At 43.4% G+C, this 19,092-nt stretch overlaps 1 protein-coding gene across 1 annotated transcript; it reads right to left on the minus strand.

Annotated features, from left to right (window-relative positions):
• Nucleotides 1-3,249: 3,249 nt before the first annotated feature.
• On the minus strand, nt 3,250-5,591 carry LOC146700015 (uncharacterized). Its single transcript, XM_085471478.1, has 4 exons — nt 4,388-5,591; nt 3,666-4,339; nt 3,553-3,628; nt 3,250-3,330 (listed from the first exon to the last, which is right to left on the minus strand). The coding sequence occupies exons 1-4, from the start codon at nt 5,531-5,533 to the stop codon at nt 3,250-3,252; spliced, it is 1,977 nt and encodes a 658-aa protein (XP_085327604.1). The 5' UTR covers nt 5,534-5,591.
• Nucleotides 5,592-19,092: the final 13,501 nt, after the last annotated feature.

Genomic DNA, 19,092 nt, shown 5'->3' on the forward strand with positions numbered 1-19,092 from the left:
AAAAATGTGTGTTTGGGTTAAAGCACAGTTACCATATGACATATTCACAGTTGAGAGGATCTGTTCAGATCTAGTGAATCCTACACCATTAGCAGGTAAAGTTTAAAAGTACCCTAGTATGCTCCAACTCTGTATTTTTTTAATTCCTGGGCTCAACTTGAGTATCTTTATCTTTAACAGCCCTTTTTGCAGCCCCTCGGTTTCTTCTCTCCCTCTAGCTTGTGTTTACCCCACCCCAAACGCCTGTTTTATTCTGATTTGCTGGCCCATGGCTTGTTCCTGCAAAAAGGAATTTGATAATACCATATAAGTTCATCTGTGGCGGCCTGATGTTAACTTGGCTCGAGAGTAGAAAAAAACAATGGAAGTCAAGCTTTTAGGGCAATATGAAGCCTGAGGTTTTCCCTCACAGTGATCTTTCACATACTTTCACCATGTTTAACATGAACACTGTAACTGTTTACAGTTACAGCTTTATTTTGCTTTCTTTGTTGGTTGATTTACTTGTGGTTATTGGTGACAACAGCAAGCATCTTAATGAAACAGCACACGTTCCAAATTGTATTATTAACTAGCTTCGTTGTCAGGAATAGAGTGTGCATGTGTCCGTGAGCTTGCTCTTTTCCTCTGAATAGTATCCGATAAATGAATGCATCAGGCCCTGTGATTCTCTTGCACACAGATACACGCCATACACCATTTGCATCTAGTGTGGAAAAAAACAGACTGACAAGTAGTTTTAAGACATCTAACTGATGGATCTAAATATTAATTAATGATTATTACAGAATAAATATTAGATGAGGTCCCTAATTAAAATGTAGTTGGTGTTAATGAAGATAAATACTCCAGTTTAGTCATAAAGTTAGAGAACAAAGTTCAGCTTAACTTCAAATGAGAAAACTCTGAACTATGTAGAGCCAACACCCCTGATGTCTTTCTGCTCTGTATTTTCCAAGGCTTTTATTAAAGTTAACAAACTGCTCTGATCGCTCAGTGAGGGATGTCAAGCTGAAGCTCTTTGCATATATTGAAGTGAACATATGCCTTCTAGAGTAGCATGTGTTTGTGATATATCTGACTATCAAGTCTTAACACTGATCAAATGCAGATCGTCTTTCATTAGAAATATGTAAAGTGTTTTCTTGTGCGGAGCCACATTTGTCACGCATTTTGTTTTACTCTGTGCTACTTCTTTCAAATTTCTCCTTAAATGGAGCCAAAGTAGGAACCGCAAATATTGGTGGACTTCTCCACCAATGTTACAAACTCACAAATCGCTCCTGAGTGCACTCAGTTTATTTTCACAGATAATTTAAAGAACACATTTTCTCAATTTGTGCATGCACCATTTTGCAAAATATTGTGCAGCTGGGCAAAGACTCTATGTTTTAGCCCCAACTAAATTTGAATTGTAAAATCTTTGGATTGAAAGTGCGTGAAAGGGATTTGAGAGGCAATATTAGGGAGATTTCAGACTGGTATTAATGTGATTTCCATCAGACTGTCGTTCTGAACTTACCATTTATATAAGAATAGATGGTACACTGTCAAAAGTTCACACTATACTATTTTATATTCGTCAAACTTTTGCAGATTCAGTTAAAGAAATGTTAGCAATATGTCTTCATGGAACAGGCTAACAAAGTACCTAAAAAAGTTAATGCAATACTGTTCGAGTTAAATGCCTTTTTGTAGTGCTTGAAGCATTCATAGGTCAGTTTTAAGTTACTTAACAAACAATGTTCTTCTGAAAATGATCAGGTAATGAGCTGGGCTAAAAATTTGGGATATGTGATAAAGCAACCAATGTCCAAAAAAACCCAACAAACACTGAAAGATCTGGAGACTATCTCTCAAGACCACTTTAAAACTTTTGCATAATACTGTAAAATTAAAAAAAAGTCTTCAACAGGGGTTTGCATTTGTGTTACGATTTTTTTTCCTCACCGAAAGTCTGGAAAACATAACTTCATGAATCTGAACATGTGGTCCTTGATCTATAGACACGTCAATGAATCATTTCACTTTTTCAAAGACATGTGAGTGTTGAGGCAAGAACATTTGCAGTTACTTCACTTTTATCATGAGTGTTTCATTAGTTGCGACCACAACTTGATATAATCACCTACGAAAATATCCCACAAAGCTGGAATCTGTCAAGGCTCGGCTGTGTGGCAGGCAGGAGGAGGACCCAAACGCAAAACTCACAGACACGGGGGGTGAACTCAAAATCACAGCTTTAATGCTGGAATGGCCGAACATAGGAAATACAAAACTAAACTGGGAAAAGTAAACTAACATACGCGAAGAGACACAGGGAGATCCACACAACATGAGGGACGACGTCACGCTGAACAGAGGGAGACGCAGACAGAAATACACAGAGGGTTAACGAGGGGAGTGGGAACACACGGGGAACACAGGTGACACTGATAATCATAACGAGACAGGCGGGGTGAACTGAACACTGACGGGAGAGGTGAAACAGGAAGTACAGAGGAGAGAGAGCACGAGTAGAACACCAACGTAACGGGCAGGGGAGACACGGAATAAACACGAAAGGGGACGAGGGCTCATAAATACACAGAGGGGCACACAGGGAGACATGAAGGGCAAGGGATCAAAACTAGAAGCCATAAAATAAAATCACACACAAGTACAATAATACGAAAATCACAAAGAACTAAAAACGCTGGGTCAGGAGACCCAGGACCGTGACAGTACCCCCCCCTCAAGGGCTGGCTCCAGACAGCCCAAACACAGAAAAACAAAACCAAACAGAAAACAACCCAGGGCGGGCGGCGGGGGCCCAGGACGGAGGGCCCGGAACAGAAAACAAAAGAAGAGCACAGCAAACACCGGAGCCCAAGAAAATAACTCAAACACAGAGCAGTTCAGGGGGCCGACCATGCGCAAGGCAACGGCGGAGACGTGAAAACAGTTCAGGAGGCCGGCCGTGCGCAAGGCAACGGCGGAGACGTGAAAACAGTTCAGGAGGCCGGCCGTGCGCAAGGCAACGGCGGAGACGTGAAAACAGTACAGGAGGCCGGCCGTGCGCAAGGCAACGGCGGCGGTGAAGGAGACGATGGAGCAGTTCAGGAGGCCGACCGCGCGGGAGGCGGCGGCGACGATGACAGCGCTGGTCCGGGGGCCGGCCGTGCGGAAGGCGACGGCGGCCACTCAGGCGATGACGGTGCAGTTCAGGGGGCCGGCCGCGCGGAAGGCAGCGGCGGCGGCTCTCCAGTGTCAGGCGCACCGGCCGAGGCCCGGAGGGCACAGGACCAGTCGAGACGGGACCAGGCGAAGCACAGGCTGAGGAGGCTGCAGCAGACGAAGACTCTGAGGAGGCTGCGGCAGACGAAGACTCTGAGGAGGCTGCGGCAGACGAAGACTCTGAGGAGGCTGCGGCAGACGAAGGCTCTGAGGAGGCTGCGGCAGACGAAGGCTCTGAGGAGGCTGCGGCAGACGAAGGCTCTGAGGAGGCTGCGGCAGACGAAGGCTCTGAGGCCGGGCCAGGCGAGGTTGCAGAGGCAGACGAAGGCTCTGAGGCCGGGCCAGGCGAGGTTGCAGAGGCAGACGAAGGCTCTGAGGCCGGGCCAGGCGAGGTTGCAGAGGCAGACGAAGGCTCTGAGGCCGGGCCAGGCGAGGTTGCAGAGGCAGACGAAGGCTCTGAGGCCGGGCCAGGCGCGGTTGCAGAGGCAGACGAAGGCTCTGAGGCCGGGCCAGGCGCGGTTGCAGAGGCAGACGAAGGCTCTGAGGCCGGGCCAGGCGCGGTTGCAGAGGCAGACGAAGGCTCTGAGGCCGGGCCAGGCGCGGTCGCAGATGGCGGCTGGACAGGCTCCTCGGGCCCTCCAGCTGATGTGGCGTGAGGCTGAACGGGCCCCTCGGACCCTCCAGCGGAGACAGGAGGCTGAACGGGCCCCTCGGACCCTCCAGCGGAGACAGGAGGCTGAACGGGCCCCTCGGACCCTCCAGCGGAGACAGGAGGCTGAACGGGCCCCTCGGACCCTCCAGCGGAGACAGGAGGCTGAACGGGCCCCTCGGACCCTCCAGCGGAGACGAGGAGGTGCTGGCCGGGCTCACTGGAACCCCCAGCGGACGAGGTAGATGGCGGCGTGGGAGCCACGGAGTCCTGGATGAGCTCATCCGAGCTTCCAGCAGGAGCTGATGTAGAGCCAGAGAGGATAGGGACCCCGGGCTCAATGTTAAGCTGGCTAAAAAACCGCACTGCTACGGGGAACTGGGCCAAAGGTTCAGGTGCGAGCTGAGCTGCTGGACACACGGGGACCTGAGCTGCTGGACACACGGGGACCTGAGCTGCTGGACACACGGGGACCTGAGCTGCTGGACACACGGGGACCTGAGCTGCTGGACACACGGGGACCTGAGCTGCTAACGGTGGAGAAGTAAATGACTGCACAGGGGACTGAACTGATGTCTGTAGTAACGGTGGTGGTGAGAGTGGAGTAGGTGGTGGAGTTAATGACTTCACAGGGGAATGAACTAGAGGTAGTGACGGTTGTGGTGCTGGTGGTTGAGTGGGTGACTGTGCTAAAGGAGGCTGCACTGGGGACAGCAGGGCTGCAGGAGACTGCACTGGGGACACTGGAGACTGCACTGGGGACACTGGAGACTGCACTGGGGACACTGGAGACTGCACTGGGGACACTGGAGACTGCACTGGGGACACTGGAGACTGCAGTGATGGTTGTAGTGGAGGTGTAACGGGTGAAGGAGTGGCTGAAGTGGCTGTGGGTCGGACGGCTAGTGGCTCAGCTACAGGGTATGGTAACGGCAGGGCTATGGGTTGAATGACTGACTGAGTAGCAGCCTGAGTGGCTGGGTGTAGTGATGGTTGTGGTGGAAGAGAAACAGGTGGTAGTGTGGATGATGGAGCTAAGGGCGACTGAGTGGCAGACCGAACTGATGACTGAAGCGATGGTAGAGGTGAAAATGGAGCGTGTGGTGGAGTTAATGGCTGAGCTAGCGGGGACACAGGAGACTGAGCTGCGGGTGGCGGCGAGGGAGCTAACTGAGCTGCGGGTGGCGGCGAGGGAGCTAACTGAGCTGCGGGTGGCGGCGAGGGAGCTAACTGAGCTGCGGGTGGCGGCGAGGGAGCTAACTGAGCTGGAAGTAGCAGCGAGGGAGCCGACGGAGCTTCTGGCAGCACGGCAGGTGAATTAGAAGGCCGAATGTCCGGCTGTGGGGTGGCGCGTCGGCGGCGTGAATGCCGTTTCTTTTTTGATGATGGCTCTGACGGGCCGAGCGGCTCCGCATCCGGCCCTTCAGGCAGGTGGGTAGTAGCAGCTGGGGGATGAAGGTGGAGCTCGTTGCGGATTAAGTCCTGTTCGAGTGGGTGGAGCGCACTGAGTAGCCAGGGAAGACCAGAGATTAAACGCTGTAGTTTGGTTTCCACGGCGCGGCGAAATTCCTTTCCCTCATGTTCGAGCCACAGATGCAGGAGTTTTTCCACGGAGTAGATAATGTCCAGACGCAGTTCTTCTGGTGGGTTGAGTGCTGCTGGGTCCATATCTGGTGACGTCGTACTGTCAAGGCTCGGCTGTGTGGCAGGCAGGAGGAGGACCCAAACGCAAAACTCACAGACACGGGGGGTGAACTCAAAATCACAGCTTTAATGCTGGAATGGCCGAACATAGGAAATACAAAACTAAACTGGGAAAAGTAAACTAACATACGCGAAGAGACACAGGGAGATCCACACAACATGAGGGACGACGTCACGCTGAACAGAGGGAGACGCAGACAGAAATACACAGAGGGTTAACGAGGGGAGTGGGAACACACGGGGAACACAGGTGACACTGATAATCATAACGAGACAGGCGGGGTGAACTGAACACTGACGGGAGAGGTGAAACAGGAAGTACAGAGGAGAGAGAGCACGAGTAGAACACCAACGTAACGGGCAGGGGAGACACGGAATAAACACGAAAGGGGACGAGGGCTCATAAATACACAGAGGGGCACACAGGGAGACATGAAGGGCAAGGGATCAAAACTAGAAGCCATAAAATAAAATCACACACAAGTACAATAATACGAAAATCACAAAGAACTAAAAACGCTGGGTCAGGAGACCCAGGACCGTGACAGAATCAGTGACAGAGAAACCCGATGAGAAAAGCGTGCTTTCCAAGTAGCTTAGCTTAGCACAATAATGCGCCACTTTTACACTTTCATGAGTTTAACAAAGAAGAATTATAAGAGTCAGAGGAACTGCTCGCGTGATTTTCTGACATTTTCATTGGTGTAAACTGTCAATAACCACACATAGTAAGAGTGACATTATTGCTAATTGCTCAACAATATGAATAAATACTCATATTGTCCATAACTGTGCTCTAGTTACTCAGCAAAACTTCACCGAAGGTACTTTTCAACAACAACAGTTTCTGAATCAAACTAAAGGTAAGACCCAGACTGTCCGCTGAAAGCAGATAAACCCAGGTGACATCAACTCTCCATTCCCAACAGGACAAAAAAGCTGTTTTTCATTAACAAGCTAAAATGTTACATGGGGTACAGCTATCTGGATTACTGTTTCCACAACAAACCAAATTTTAAAAAACCCAAAAATACAACAAAAAAAAATAGATGGCTGTCCTAGCACTGATACCTTACCTCCAGTATCTTCTTTAATTTCTGCTTTCAGTAACAACCCAGCCCTTTTCCCCCCTTTTCAGACAGTCTCTCTCTCTCTCGCTAGCTTGGAAGGGAAGCCTGAGAAAGATAATGTGGTTTTTCTGCTTTGATGGCTGTTTTTCTGCCATCAAAGACATGGTGGGCTCCAGTAGGGTGGGGCTGGGCTGGATTGCTGACTCCTTTACAATCTGAGTAAACCTCCAGAAAGGCTGTTGTTGAAGCGTTGGGCCAGTCAGTCCATGACAACAGCACGCTGATGGCTGAGTAACACAACAGCTTTTCTCCTGGGAGATAGCAGTGGAAATGTTGAGCGATGCGAGTCTACACATACTGGAATAAGTTAACAGCAATATGGAACATGGATGTCGTCATTGCTTTCCTTTGTCTCTACACGTCAGCTTGGTTTTTTTTATATTATTTTTTCTTAGTCTATGTGATGGTGTTAAAGGAATCAGGACTTACATATTAAATGGGGGGGAAAGCTAACTGTACTAATCATACTACAACATAAAGATGTGTGCTCACTGTAAATGAATTAAAACATGTTCTTCAGGTGTTTATGGAACCAGGTCATCCAACTGACAAACACTAGTAAGTGCCTGTTTGTGGTCTAATGAAGACTTTTATAGGGCTGCATATCAGGGTCATTGTAGTTTGTCATTGTAGTTTAAAAGAATTCCTGTAGAGCCCTGAAGGATGGAGCAAAAACCTGAGAAAAACACATAGCTTAAAATGAGAAATTTACAAAGAAAAAAAAATCTCCTATCACTCATTTGCTATCTGAGAAGTCATACATTTGTGAGAAAGGAATGAAAGATTAAGTTAACATGGACATGCTGAAAACTGTTCCTTCAAAGGGCACTTCAGGCTGTCTCCCAAAGCAAGCAATAAAAAAAAAAAGATCTGTGTGAAACAATGGTTTTCTTTTTATTACCACTGGTAAAAACCTAATCTATAACCTGTCATTTAAAAAGACACATTTAAAGGCCTAATAAAAGGACATAGCCATCCCAACAACAGACTGTTCTCTCTGTTGAGGTCAGGAAAGCGATTCCGCTCCCTGAAGACCAACACAGAGAGACTGAGGAGGAGCTTCTTCCCGCAGGCGATACGGTCTCTCAATCACACCACCACACAGTACTGACCCACACATATAGTTCTTACACACACACTGGACTTTCTGGACATTGTTTTCACTTCATCACTTAATCACTTTAAGCATATTTGCACTGCACAAGACACTAAATAATGTGGATTGCACAACACTGGTCATTATATTCTTCATTTCCAGTTAATACTTGTACAGCTGCTGTTATTGTATACAGTGGGGCAAAAAAGTATTTAGTCAGCCACCGATTGTGCAAGTTCCCCCACCTAAAATGATGACAGAGGTCAGTAATTTGCACCAGAGGTACACTTCAACTGTGAGAGACAGAATGTGAAAAAAAAAATCCATGAATCCACATGGTAGGATTTGTAAAGAATTTATTCGTAAATCAGGGTGGAAAATAAGTATTTGGTCAATAACAAAAATACAACTCAATACTTTGTAACATAACCTTTGTTGGCAATAACAGAGGTCAAACGTTTACTATAGGTCTTTACCAGGTTTGCACACACAGTAGCTGGTATTTTGGCCCATTCCTCCATGCAGATCTTCTCGAGAGCAGTGATGTTTTGGGGCTGTCGCCGAGCAACACGGACTTTCAACTCCCGCCACAGATTTTCTATGGGGTTGAGGTCTGGAGACTGGCTAGGCCACTCCAGGACTTTCAAATGCTTCTTACGGAGCCACTCCTTTGTTGCCCGGGCGGTGTGTTTTGGATCATTGTCATGTTGGAAGACCCAGCCTCGTTTCATCTTCAAAGTTCTCACTGATGGAAGGAGGTTTTGGCTCAAAATCTCACGATACATGGCCCCATTCATTCTGTCCTTAACACGGATCAGTCGTCCTGTCCCCTTGGCAGAAAAACAGCCCCATAGCATGATGTTTCCACCCCCATGCTTCACAGTAGGTATGGTGTTCTTGGGATGCAACTCAGTATTCTTCTTCCTCCAAACACGACGAGTTGAGTTTATACCAAAAAGTTCTACTTTGGTTTCATCTGACCACATGACATTCTCCAAATCCTCTGCTGTATCATCCATGTGCTCTCTGGCAAACTTCAGACGGGCCTGGACATGCACTGGCTTCAGCAGCGGAACACGTCTGGCACTGCGGGATTTGATTCCCTGCCGTTGTAGTGTGTTACTGATGGTGACCTTTGTTACTTTGGTCCCAGCTCTCTGCAGGTCATTCACCAGGTCCCCCCGTGTGGTTCTGGGATCTTTGCTCACCGTTCTCATGATCATTTTGACCCCACGGGATGAGATCTTGCGTGGAGCCCCAGATCGAGGGAGATTATCAGTGGTCTTGTATGTCTTCCATTTTCTGATGATTGCTCCCACAGTTGATTTTTTCACACCAAGCTGCTTGCCTATTGTAGATTCACTCTTCCCAGTCTGGTGCAGGTCTACAATACTTTTCCTGGTGTCCTTTGAAAGCTCTTTGGTCTTGGCCATGGCGGAGTTTGGAGTCTGACTGTTTGAGGCTGTGGACAGGTGTCTTTTATACAGATGATGAGTTCAAACAGGTGCCATTCATACAGGTAACGAGTGGGGGACAGAAAAGCTTCTTACAGAAGACGTTACAGGTCTGTGAGAGCCAGAGATTTTCCATGTTTGAGGTGACCAAATACTTATTTTCCACCCTGATTTACGAATAAATTCTTTACAAATCCTACCATGTGAATTCATGGATTTTTTTTTTTCACATTCTGTCTCTCACAGTTGAAGTGTACCTCTGGTGCAAATTACTGACCTCTGTCATCATTTTAAGTGGGGGAACTTGCACAAGCGGTGGCTGACTAAATACTTTTTTGCCCCACTGTATATATATTTATATTTTATTTTATTCCTTCCTAGTTAAATTTACCCTTTTTAATTTTCATATTTATTTCCTATCTTATTCATAGCCTTTTCGTTTTTTTTCTTTAGGTCACGAGCAGTTGTCTAAGCATTTCACTGCATATCGTACTGTGTATGACTGTGTACGTGACAAATAAAATTTGAATTTGAATTTGAATTTGATTTAGTACATTTAAGCAATATGTCTGTGATACTTAAATCCTTAATTTTTAAGTTTTTCATTTTCTATTTAGTGGTGATTCGAACAAAATTCTATCGCGGATAAAAAAAAATGTAAGTTATGTATAAGCGGTGCATGATGAAAGTGAGACGTGAAACAAACACATAGGCAGGGGTATTATGATATATACAAAAATGTTTTTTTTAAACATATAGGTTAATGATGTGTCACAATGTTCTTGCAGTTTCCTTCAGATCAGCCTACCCGTTGAGGAGAGGGCACACATATATATATGCCTAGACTACAAATACAGTACACTGATCATCTAGTCAGTGTCAAACCTAAAAGTAAAGGTTGCAGCAACTTTGACAAGTCTTGATGCATGTGCAATCATCCAGATAAAGAAATCCCAAAAAGTTGATTCTCTTCATCTGAACATAATGTTTTAAGTCTCTGAGACTTATTCAGCACTTCTATGAGTGATGAAACTTTTCTCCCACTGAAAATGCTACATCCAGATGACCTGAATCAACTTTTTGAGATTTGATTGACAAGGGTGTGGTCACTCGTAGGCCCAACATACAGCTATCTGCTGGGCCTTACCTCTACTGGAGTCTCTTGACTGTAGATGTGACAGTGAAGTGAGTGAAATTGTAGTGTTTTGTTTATATGTTATATAGCACGATTTCGCATGTATCTCTGTGTATTGTTGCCATACTGTCTATGGAACCGAGCAATAGCAACATGGCAATGGACAAATTCAGAAAGACTGGCTTGAAAACAGGAATTCAAAAGGCAACAGGTGAGGATACTGTTGCTACCTTTTATATTCATTCGGTGATGAAAATACACAGAGGCTTTTTTGTTTTTAAATAATTTACAGCCTTACTTTGGAAATGAAGAAGTCTTTCTCTCAGAATATACAGTGGTCCCAATATACCATCATACCATTTCAATGATGGATTACGCTGAAAGGGTTCACATGAAGTATTTTAAACAAAGCTGACCTTTTTGATGTGCTCGCAGAGTCGTCGTGGGGCATTAATCAACATATGCAGTCAGGCAGCTCTGCTTTATGAAGTAAACGAGCAGAGCAGTCTGAGTAACGCACTGCAGGGTGCTGTGGTTTTATGAGTCCTCTGCTAGTTCGTATGTAAAACACTTCATCCCCTGCTTTGAAGTGAAGGCTCTCTGGTCATCTTGTCTGTGGTGTCTTCCAGGAATCAGCACCTTAAAGCACGCACACACACACACACACGCACGCACGCACGCGCGCACACACACACACACACACTTAGTGTCTTAGTGATTTGCAGATGATTGCTTCCTGATTTTATTCACATTTTCTACAACGTCCTACCATTTTTATGCAGTTGTATCAGCTTTTGTTTCAGGTTTTATTCATTAGACAAATTGCTTATGAAATAATACTGATGCTAAACTTTATACTGTAAAAGTTTTTAAACGTTCAGCTCTCAGTGGCAGCAAGCAATCGGTGTTATTATTGCCAGTTTGCCATGATGTTAAGCATGTAAACTTACGTTAGGATGGTTTAATTGCTCATTACAATTTGATCTAAATGCTTAGATTCTCTAGACAGTAAAACAACTTGAATGCAGTTTCCATTGTTGTAAACAATAATCATATATGCATGTGTTTTTAAAGCAGTAGGCAGGCAATTTCTATCCAGTTTAAAGGATAGAAATTGCCTCCAAAGCAGGTCTCCAGGACTGGATGTCCTGGAGACCTGCTGGCAACCGCTGGCATCTAAGAAACGTTGCATAATCTGCAACTAGTTGGAGAATGGTTGCTGGAATCATTATTTTGAAATTGGTTGCAAAGAGGTATACAGTGCTACACCGAAAACCTCCTTGCAACTGCTTCGGTTGCTCAATCGTAAATTGTTGTAATCCCTGGCAGTTTGCATAGAAGACACCGACTTGACTGCAAACTGTGTGAAATTGTGAAAAGTAGGGCACAAACCAAAAACACAGACTGTTAAAAGTTGTTATCGTTAAGGGAAAAACTTTTATTTTGAAGGCAAACATTCTCTGTTTCCAGTTTGTGTTGCACTTTTTCAAGTTCCGCTGCAAATGGCGAGTGTTGAATGTTCACGAGTACATCTCTCACTCATTATCTACAACCAGTTAAACCTCTCAGGTCATCAGGCGCAGATCTTTTAAATGTTCCCAGAAATAGATCTAAGTGTTGTGAGTGTGCTTTCAGTTATTGCGGTCCTGTTCTTTGAAACAGCAACAACTGCTAACCAGTGCTGTTCACTGCCATAAAGCAGTAAGGTAACCTACGCAGGTTGTTATGTTTTTATCATCTGTGGTAAGCACACTGAGTTTACATGTAATGAAATGTGCTATATAAATTTAATTGCAGTTGATGTAGCACCCTAATTATTGCTGATTTCACCGAGTGATAGCGAGCAACCACTCGCCAGTCGGATGGGAAATACATGTTGTTCTCTAATGACTGGGGACCTCCTTTCTCTGGGCCTGTGTGACTGAGGCTTTGTCCAGAGACATTAGAAATGAGACCCAAGCTGGAGCTCCTATACTTTCATTGAATAACATACACATGTTGCATTTATTCAGAAAAGGCATGTCCATCCATGAGAACAGAACAGTCTGACAACCTGCCTGTCTGACACACTTACCACCAGGTGCTTCCAATCAGTTCCTCTCAGACTGAAATATCCTTACATGGTTCTCTGCAGAGCTTAAAGGCTGCCATCAAACTCATTATTTTCTGCCAGAATAGCAAAGTAAAATGGATTTTTCATCAGCAGTATTCAGAATTTATAGGTCCTGGCTTATTTGTTTAATTGGCAAATCAAACTTTATCTTAGAGCCTACTCAGATAAATATTTTTTCTCAGTGCCTGCCTCACAGTCTGAGCTGAAAGAGGAAAAAATAATGAAACACTACCCGACCGCAGACTTTATAAGATTGGCATTAGAAATTTGGTTTACTTCTCTCATAAACAAATGAAAACAAATCCTTTCTAAGACAAAACCATCACGTTTATGTGACGGAGATTTATAGATGCTTGCTCCTAAAAAGCCCATCTGTCGAACAGGTTTCGAAGTGGCAGATTACAGCTAATAAACAGTTTAATCACTTGTAATAACTGTAAGTGCTTGAAATAAAAAAAAAGTAGATTAGGGAATGATTCAGTGACTCAAACGATGGCTAAACAAAACATTCTCATTACATGGACATAAATATCTCTGTAATTTTCCACAGATTGAAAAACCTCAACATCGAGATTTGTTTTTGTGGGTTTTTTTTAAATATACCAGTTTGATGTGAGTACACATAGCGCTCTAAATACATACGCTTCAATCACAATGAGTCCTAAAAAATGTGAAACTCCAAATGGCTTTTTTCTCAGTCGACTGCGTGATTGCACTGATACGTCTACAAAACAAGTGCTGAATTAGAAAGCCAGTGCACACTGTGGATCAGCTGCCAAACGTGCTGCACCTCAGAAACATGACGGGGCATTTTGCTTCAGCTTTATGTCAGGGCTAAGCGGAGCCCCTGAAGCACTTCAACTTGGCCTGACACACCAGTGCTAAAATGTAAGAGCCAATAAGCTCCAACAGTTTATGATTTTACATAAAATACTTTAAAGATCTGTTGTTAGCCAAGACAGCCAGAGGAAAGCCACATGTCAAACTGAAGATGATGAACTCCTGCCGCAAACTAATAACAAACAGGTCACAGCTGCCGCCTTTGTTTATTCTTTACCTCACTGTGGCAATAATAGTTACAGCGGATTATGTGAATGTGATTCTGACTTCACACACAGCAGTAAACTTCTTAAGTGTACACCAGAGATTGCAGATGTGGCCCAAAGGACGACATCATCGGCAAATAGCACTGAGGCAAACAGATGTTTCCATTAGCCTCGTGTGAGAACTCTGCAGGGAAATGAATCGCACACAAATATGTTTTTAAATTGGAGTTTTTGTGTCAGTGGTGGTACTTTCATGAGGAGATGAGCAGTACCCAAAATGAATCATTACAAAGTGATGTTTCTAAAATTCCTCTGTGAAGTGACCTGTTCCCTTTTTGTGGGGCAGTTTCATTCAGAATGACTTTCAACCCACTGTGATTCTCTGTGATAGAAACATGGAGAGAAAGACTTAACGTGAAGCGTGAGAGTGAGCAAACTGAGGGGAAAACCAACTCAGATATATTACATGAAACATGAAATCCTCCAATAAAATCATGTCAAGCTTCCAGGTACAAGAACAGAACATACTGCACCCAGACAAGGAATCCCAAGGGTGGCTGATTAGGTCAGAGTAAAGTGCAGTTGTGCAGAAATAGTCTTATACAATCATGTAAAAAGTAAAAAAAGAAAGTAGATCCTCTTTTAATTAATTAATGGTTGCCATATCAAAACATAATAAACGATCATCTTGTCCTTAGCTGAAATACAACAAGACGTGACATATTACAGCATGTTTTATAGCGTCGTTATTTATTTAAAACTGGGTCATGCAATAGTAAAATTATCCCAAGCAAAGCAGAAAATCTGCAACAGAAGATGTTGCAATGACTCAAAGTCCAGAACGCAACTGGCTGAAACGCTGTGGTGGGACCTCAGGAGTGGACTGAAGCAACGCTGTGAAGAAGAGTGGGCCAAAATTCCTCCACAATGATGTGAAACACTAATAAAGTCATACAGAAAACTATTGCTTCAAGTTATTGCTGCTAAAGGTGGTTCTACAAGTTATTGGATCACAGGCTGTTATTAGTTTTGCACACAATGCTTCTTCATTTTGGTTTAATTTGGGTTATATAAATAATGACATGTGTTCAGTGTTGGGAAGGTTACTTTTAAAATGTATTCCATTACAGAATACAGAATACATGCCCCAAAATGTATTCTGTAACGTATTCCGTTACGTTACTCAATGACAGTAACGTATTCTGAATACTTTGGATTACTTAATATATTATCATGCTTTTTACAACAACGTGAATGTACTATTGCTGTGTGATTTATTACTATTACTGAAGGTCCGCGACTCCGAACTGTAGTAAAGGGACCTCTGACTAATACGGCGGGGTCCCTGTCAGCTCGTAGCCGAAAAATAGCTTTACTTTGTTGTGTGGGTCAACTTTTCTTGCGAGAGACAGAGAGGCGTTGAAAGGCTGCTCCAACAGAACTTATTGTTTTCAGAGGAAAACACGAACACGGTGTACAGTCGAGTCTTAATAGCTTACTTACAACTGGGCTCGTCAGGCTCTCTTCTTGGCTGAAGTGGTTATTATTATATTTACATGCTTCCAGCTCCCGTTTTTCCTCGATGACAACTCGTACCTTTCCGCTCCCCTTTTTCTCCCTCCTCGCGCTCACAGACCCATAACGTGTATGGCTATGGCGTTATTTTTGTGCCACTATTCTGAGCGCACGTAAAAAAGGTTTGCAGGTGCAAGTGTTGCATTTTGAGGAGAAATTTATTTTGAGCGAAGAAAAGCTGAATTTGAGTGAACAAAATTCATTGCTGCATGCAAAAAATGTATATCCGTGTTTGCTATTATCCATATACACACGCACAATAGCAGCCCCTCTCGCTCAGTTTTTGTATTTGCGCTCGCAATGTGTCGCTCACGCTCTCAACATTTCTGCCCGTGCACGCTCAACTCTTTCTGTACACCGTTATATTTGTGCCACAAAACCAGCCAATCACAGACTTGGATGCAAAAAAATCTGATTGGCTGTTTTTGTCTCCAATCAGCTCGAAAGGACGAAATGCAATATCCCAGAATCCATTTCGTCCAAAGCTCAAACGAGACAGTGGCGGAGGAACACAGAGTGGCGGAGTTTGAAATATTACTCTTTCTGGGACACAAAATAAACTTTTAAGATATTTTCATGTTAGAATGTAGCTGTGTGAACTTCAAATATCTGCTCGATTTATCAAGACATCACATATTTGCATAAGTGCTCCAACGTTTTCGGAGATGCCTGTTACCCACCAGCTGACCGGGTGGGAACTCGGGTTAAACATAATATATAAGGCTGAACTGACAAAAAAATCACCGACTACACCACCAGGTATTATTGGAAAAACCATAAAGCCTTTGAACGAAAACAAACGCTGTTGTGACAGTGATGTACACTGTTTTGTTGGTATATATGTATGATTTGTATCACCTTCATGTTTCCAGCTTTACAGCTGTGGCTCCAGCAAACATCAGCTGATACTAGAAATTAATTTTAAATAAATTCTAACAACAGCTGATCAATTTTGAACGTGCTGCTGTTGTTGTTTAGCGCAACATCCGCTGGTTTCCTGTTTCTGGCGCAAAGTGGGAGATAAACAAACAAGAGAGACGATCAGCTGATCATTGATCAGTTTCATGATTGAAGTAGCAACAGGAGAGGGAGGGAGAATGAGGAGAGAAGAGGCAGCTAAGACACAGAATAACTCCAGCTTTGTGTCTTTTTTATTCTCGCTGAAGTCTTTTCCCCTCAATACGGATGTATTGTAATTGGTCCAGCCCAGAGTTGATTATTACCAGCTGGCTAATCCACCACCTTTCATTGTTTATACCATTACAAAAACAAACAAACTAACATAAAAATGAAAAATCACCATTGGCCCACCGGGCAAATGCCGGGTAAATGCCCAATGGCCAGTCCAGGTATTCGGTCAGCTGGTGGGTAACAGGCATCTCCAAAAACGTTAGCGCACTTATGCAAATATGTGATGTCTTGATAAATCGAGCAGATATTAGAAGTTTACACAGCACCATTCTCGCATGAAAATATCTTAAAAGTTTATTTTGTGACCCACAAAGAGTAATATTTCAAACTCTGCCACTCTGTGTTCCTCCGCCACTGCCTCGTTTGAGTTTTGGACGAAATGGATTCTGGGATATTGCATTTCGTCATTTCGAGCTGGTTGGAGACGAAAACAGCCAATCAGATTTTTTTTGCATCCAAGTCTGTGATTGGCTGGTTTTGTGGCACAAATATAACGGTGTACAGAACGAGTTGAGCGCGCACGGGCTGAAATGTTGAGAGCGCGAGCGACACATTGCGAGCGAGCGCAAGTGCAAAAACTGAGCGAGAGGGGCTGCTATTGTGTGTGTGGATAATAGCAAACACTGAAATACATTTTTTGCACGCAGCAATGAATTTTGTTCACTCAAATTCAGCTTTTCTTCGCTCAAAATAAATTTCTCCTCAAAATGCAACACTTGCACCTGCAAATTTTTTTTACGTGCGCTCAGAATAGTGGCACAAAAATAACGCCATATATGGCAGTCCATTCTCCCTGCAACACGGACTACACTGCCCATGATGCTACATTCTTTAGAGCTATGCTTGTAGCATTCTGCCTGTTAGCTTAGCACAACAACAACAACAACGAAAAGGCGCTCTCTCACCCAGGAAACACACAGTCGCAGAGAGAGAGAGCGTTGCCCTGTAACCATGGCAACCGTAACGCTGCCGCCTGGAACAACAGAACGTAGCTGTCAAACAAAACCCAAACAGTCCTGACCCGCGACAAAATGAAACAGGAAAGTACCGCAGTGTAATCCATTTATTTCAACAAAGTAACTGTATTCTGAATACCACCTGTTTAAACGGTAACTGTAACGGAATACAGTTACTCATATTTTGTATTTTAAATACGTAACGGCGGTACATGTATTCCGTTACTCCCCAACACTGCATGTGTTCTTATTTGAATTTTATATATACGCATCACCCCTGACACTGTGATACCTCTGACACACCACTAAAGGTGAGAAAACACATCTCAAAGCCGATTACACTGTTTCACGCCACTTGGAGGAAAAATGTTGACCCATGGGTCACGCAACATTTTTTTGATATATTGAGCAAATTTTGCATCTGTTTTTAGTTGTGGAAGCTTTGGTTCCAACATATTACCTATGTAAATAAGTATTCTATCGTTTTTCCTTTTGAAGTGGCATAATGCTTGCAGGTGTACAAAAATGGTAAGCTTTTATATTGTCCACTAAATCCAGTTAATAAAGTTAATGTTATCATAATCTGATTGTGACTTTTTTTTGTAAAGCGCCAAATCACAACATAAGTCGCCTCAAGGCGCCTCAAGGTAAAGTAGTGGGTTTCTAAATGTGTAACAAATGAAAACAAATCTAATTGAAATAATTCGATTGAAATGAGTGAAATCATCAGCCCCCATATTGGTTTATTAAGCAAGACTTGCAGTAATTGCCTTGATTAACAAAGTAGTTGTTCAAACAACAAGATTTAATTGTGTTGTCCTAAAGTTTTTAACTTGTGTAGAATGAATTAAAACAAATTTCACTCTACATACTTAAATAAATCACTTCAAATCAATGTAAGTATACTATGTTGATCCAACGTAATCTGATTACATTAAACCACCAAATGCCAAATGTGTTGGTTTGACATGATCGAAAATGGTTTATTGTACTTGGTTAAATTGCGTGGAAAAAGGGTGCCATGATTAAATTGTGTTCATCCAACAACAGTTTTTTTGAGTGCATGAACTACAGGGAAACACTGGATGTTATTTTCAGATTGAATTTCTTCTTTGTTCTCAAAGCCTATTTGTTCAATTTAAGTTACTTTTTTCAATCGCATTGTGACCATCAGACTAAAGTCATCCACTTGTTACACTGCGTGAGTCACTATAGGTGCTTGATGCTGGTCAGATGTTGTTTGACAAACAAAAGGGGAAATGTTTGAAGTGTAGTGTGAGACTAAAGGGCAGTAACCAGACAATTGTGGTGACACTGAATGATTGTTTGAATTCATATATAATCATGTGTTGTGAAAGAAATCAATATGCTTCAGCGGGTGCTGCAGCAGGGGCTGGGGGCCATTTGAAAGCATGGCAAAATGTGTGTTATAAATTGACTTGTCATTCTGAAGAGGTCCAAACCAAAATTTTTCAGTGGACCAGAGATGTACACTTCAACTGCCTCTCTCCACAGCAGGAAAAAAGCACTTGTTTTACTTAAGGAAAGCAGTAAAATGGAAGAAATCCTTTAAAATAAAACAGAAAACTAACTAGAAAAAGAAGCACACTGAAAAACACCCAGGGAGTCAGGGAAGTATTTAAACCAGTGGCGGCTCCTGAAAAAAATCTCAGGGGGGGCAATTTTTATGATATCGACTAAAATGACCCATTTAATGAGTACATCAAACAACACAATTTTAATTTAAATTTAAAATGAACAACCATATTCTGGCCATTTGTATAGATTTGTAAAAATGAACAACCATATTCTGGCCATTTGTATAGA

Source organism: Copadichromis virginalis, linkage group LG10 (genome assembly GCF_057382275.1).
Source record: "Copadichromis virginalis isolate Kocher_CV1m ecotype Utaka linkage group LG10, C_Virginalis_male_GT1.1, whole genome shotgun sequence".
Taxonomy (NCBI): Eukaryota; Metazoa; Chordata; class Actinopteri; order Cichliformes; family Cichlidae; genus Copadichromis; species Copadichromis virginalis.

Coding starts and splice junctions, on each gene's coding strand:
- LOC146700015 (XM_085471478.1), bottom strand. CDS start 5,533: ATGGACCCAGCAGCACTCAACCCACCAGAAGAACTGCGTCTGGACATT. Junction 4,340..4,387: donor CTCCACCGTTAGCAGCTCAG/GTCCCCGTGTGT, acceptor CCAGCAGCTCAG/GTCCCCGTGTGTCCAGCAGC. Junction 3,331..3,552: donor TGCAACCTCGCCTGGCCCGG/CCTCAGAGCCTT, acceptor AGTCTTCGTCTG/CTGCAGCCTCCTCAGCCTGT.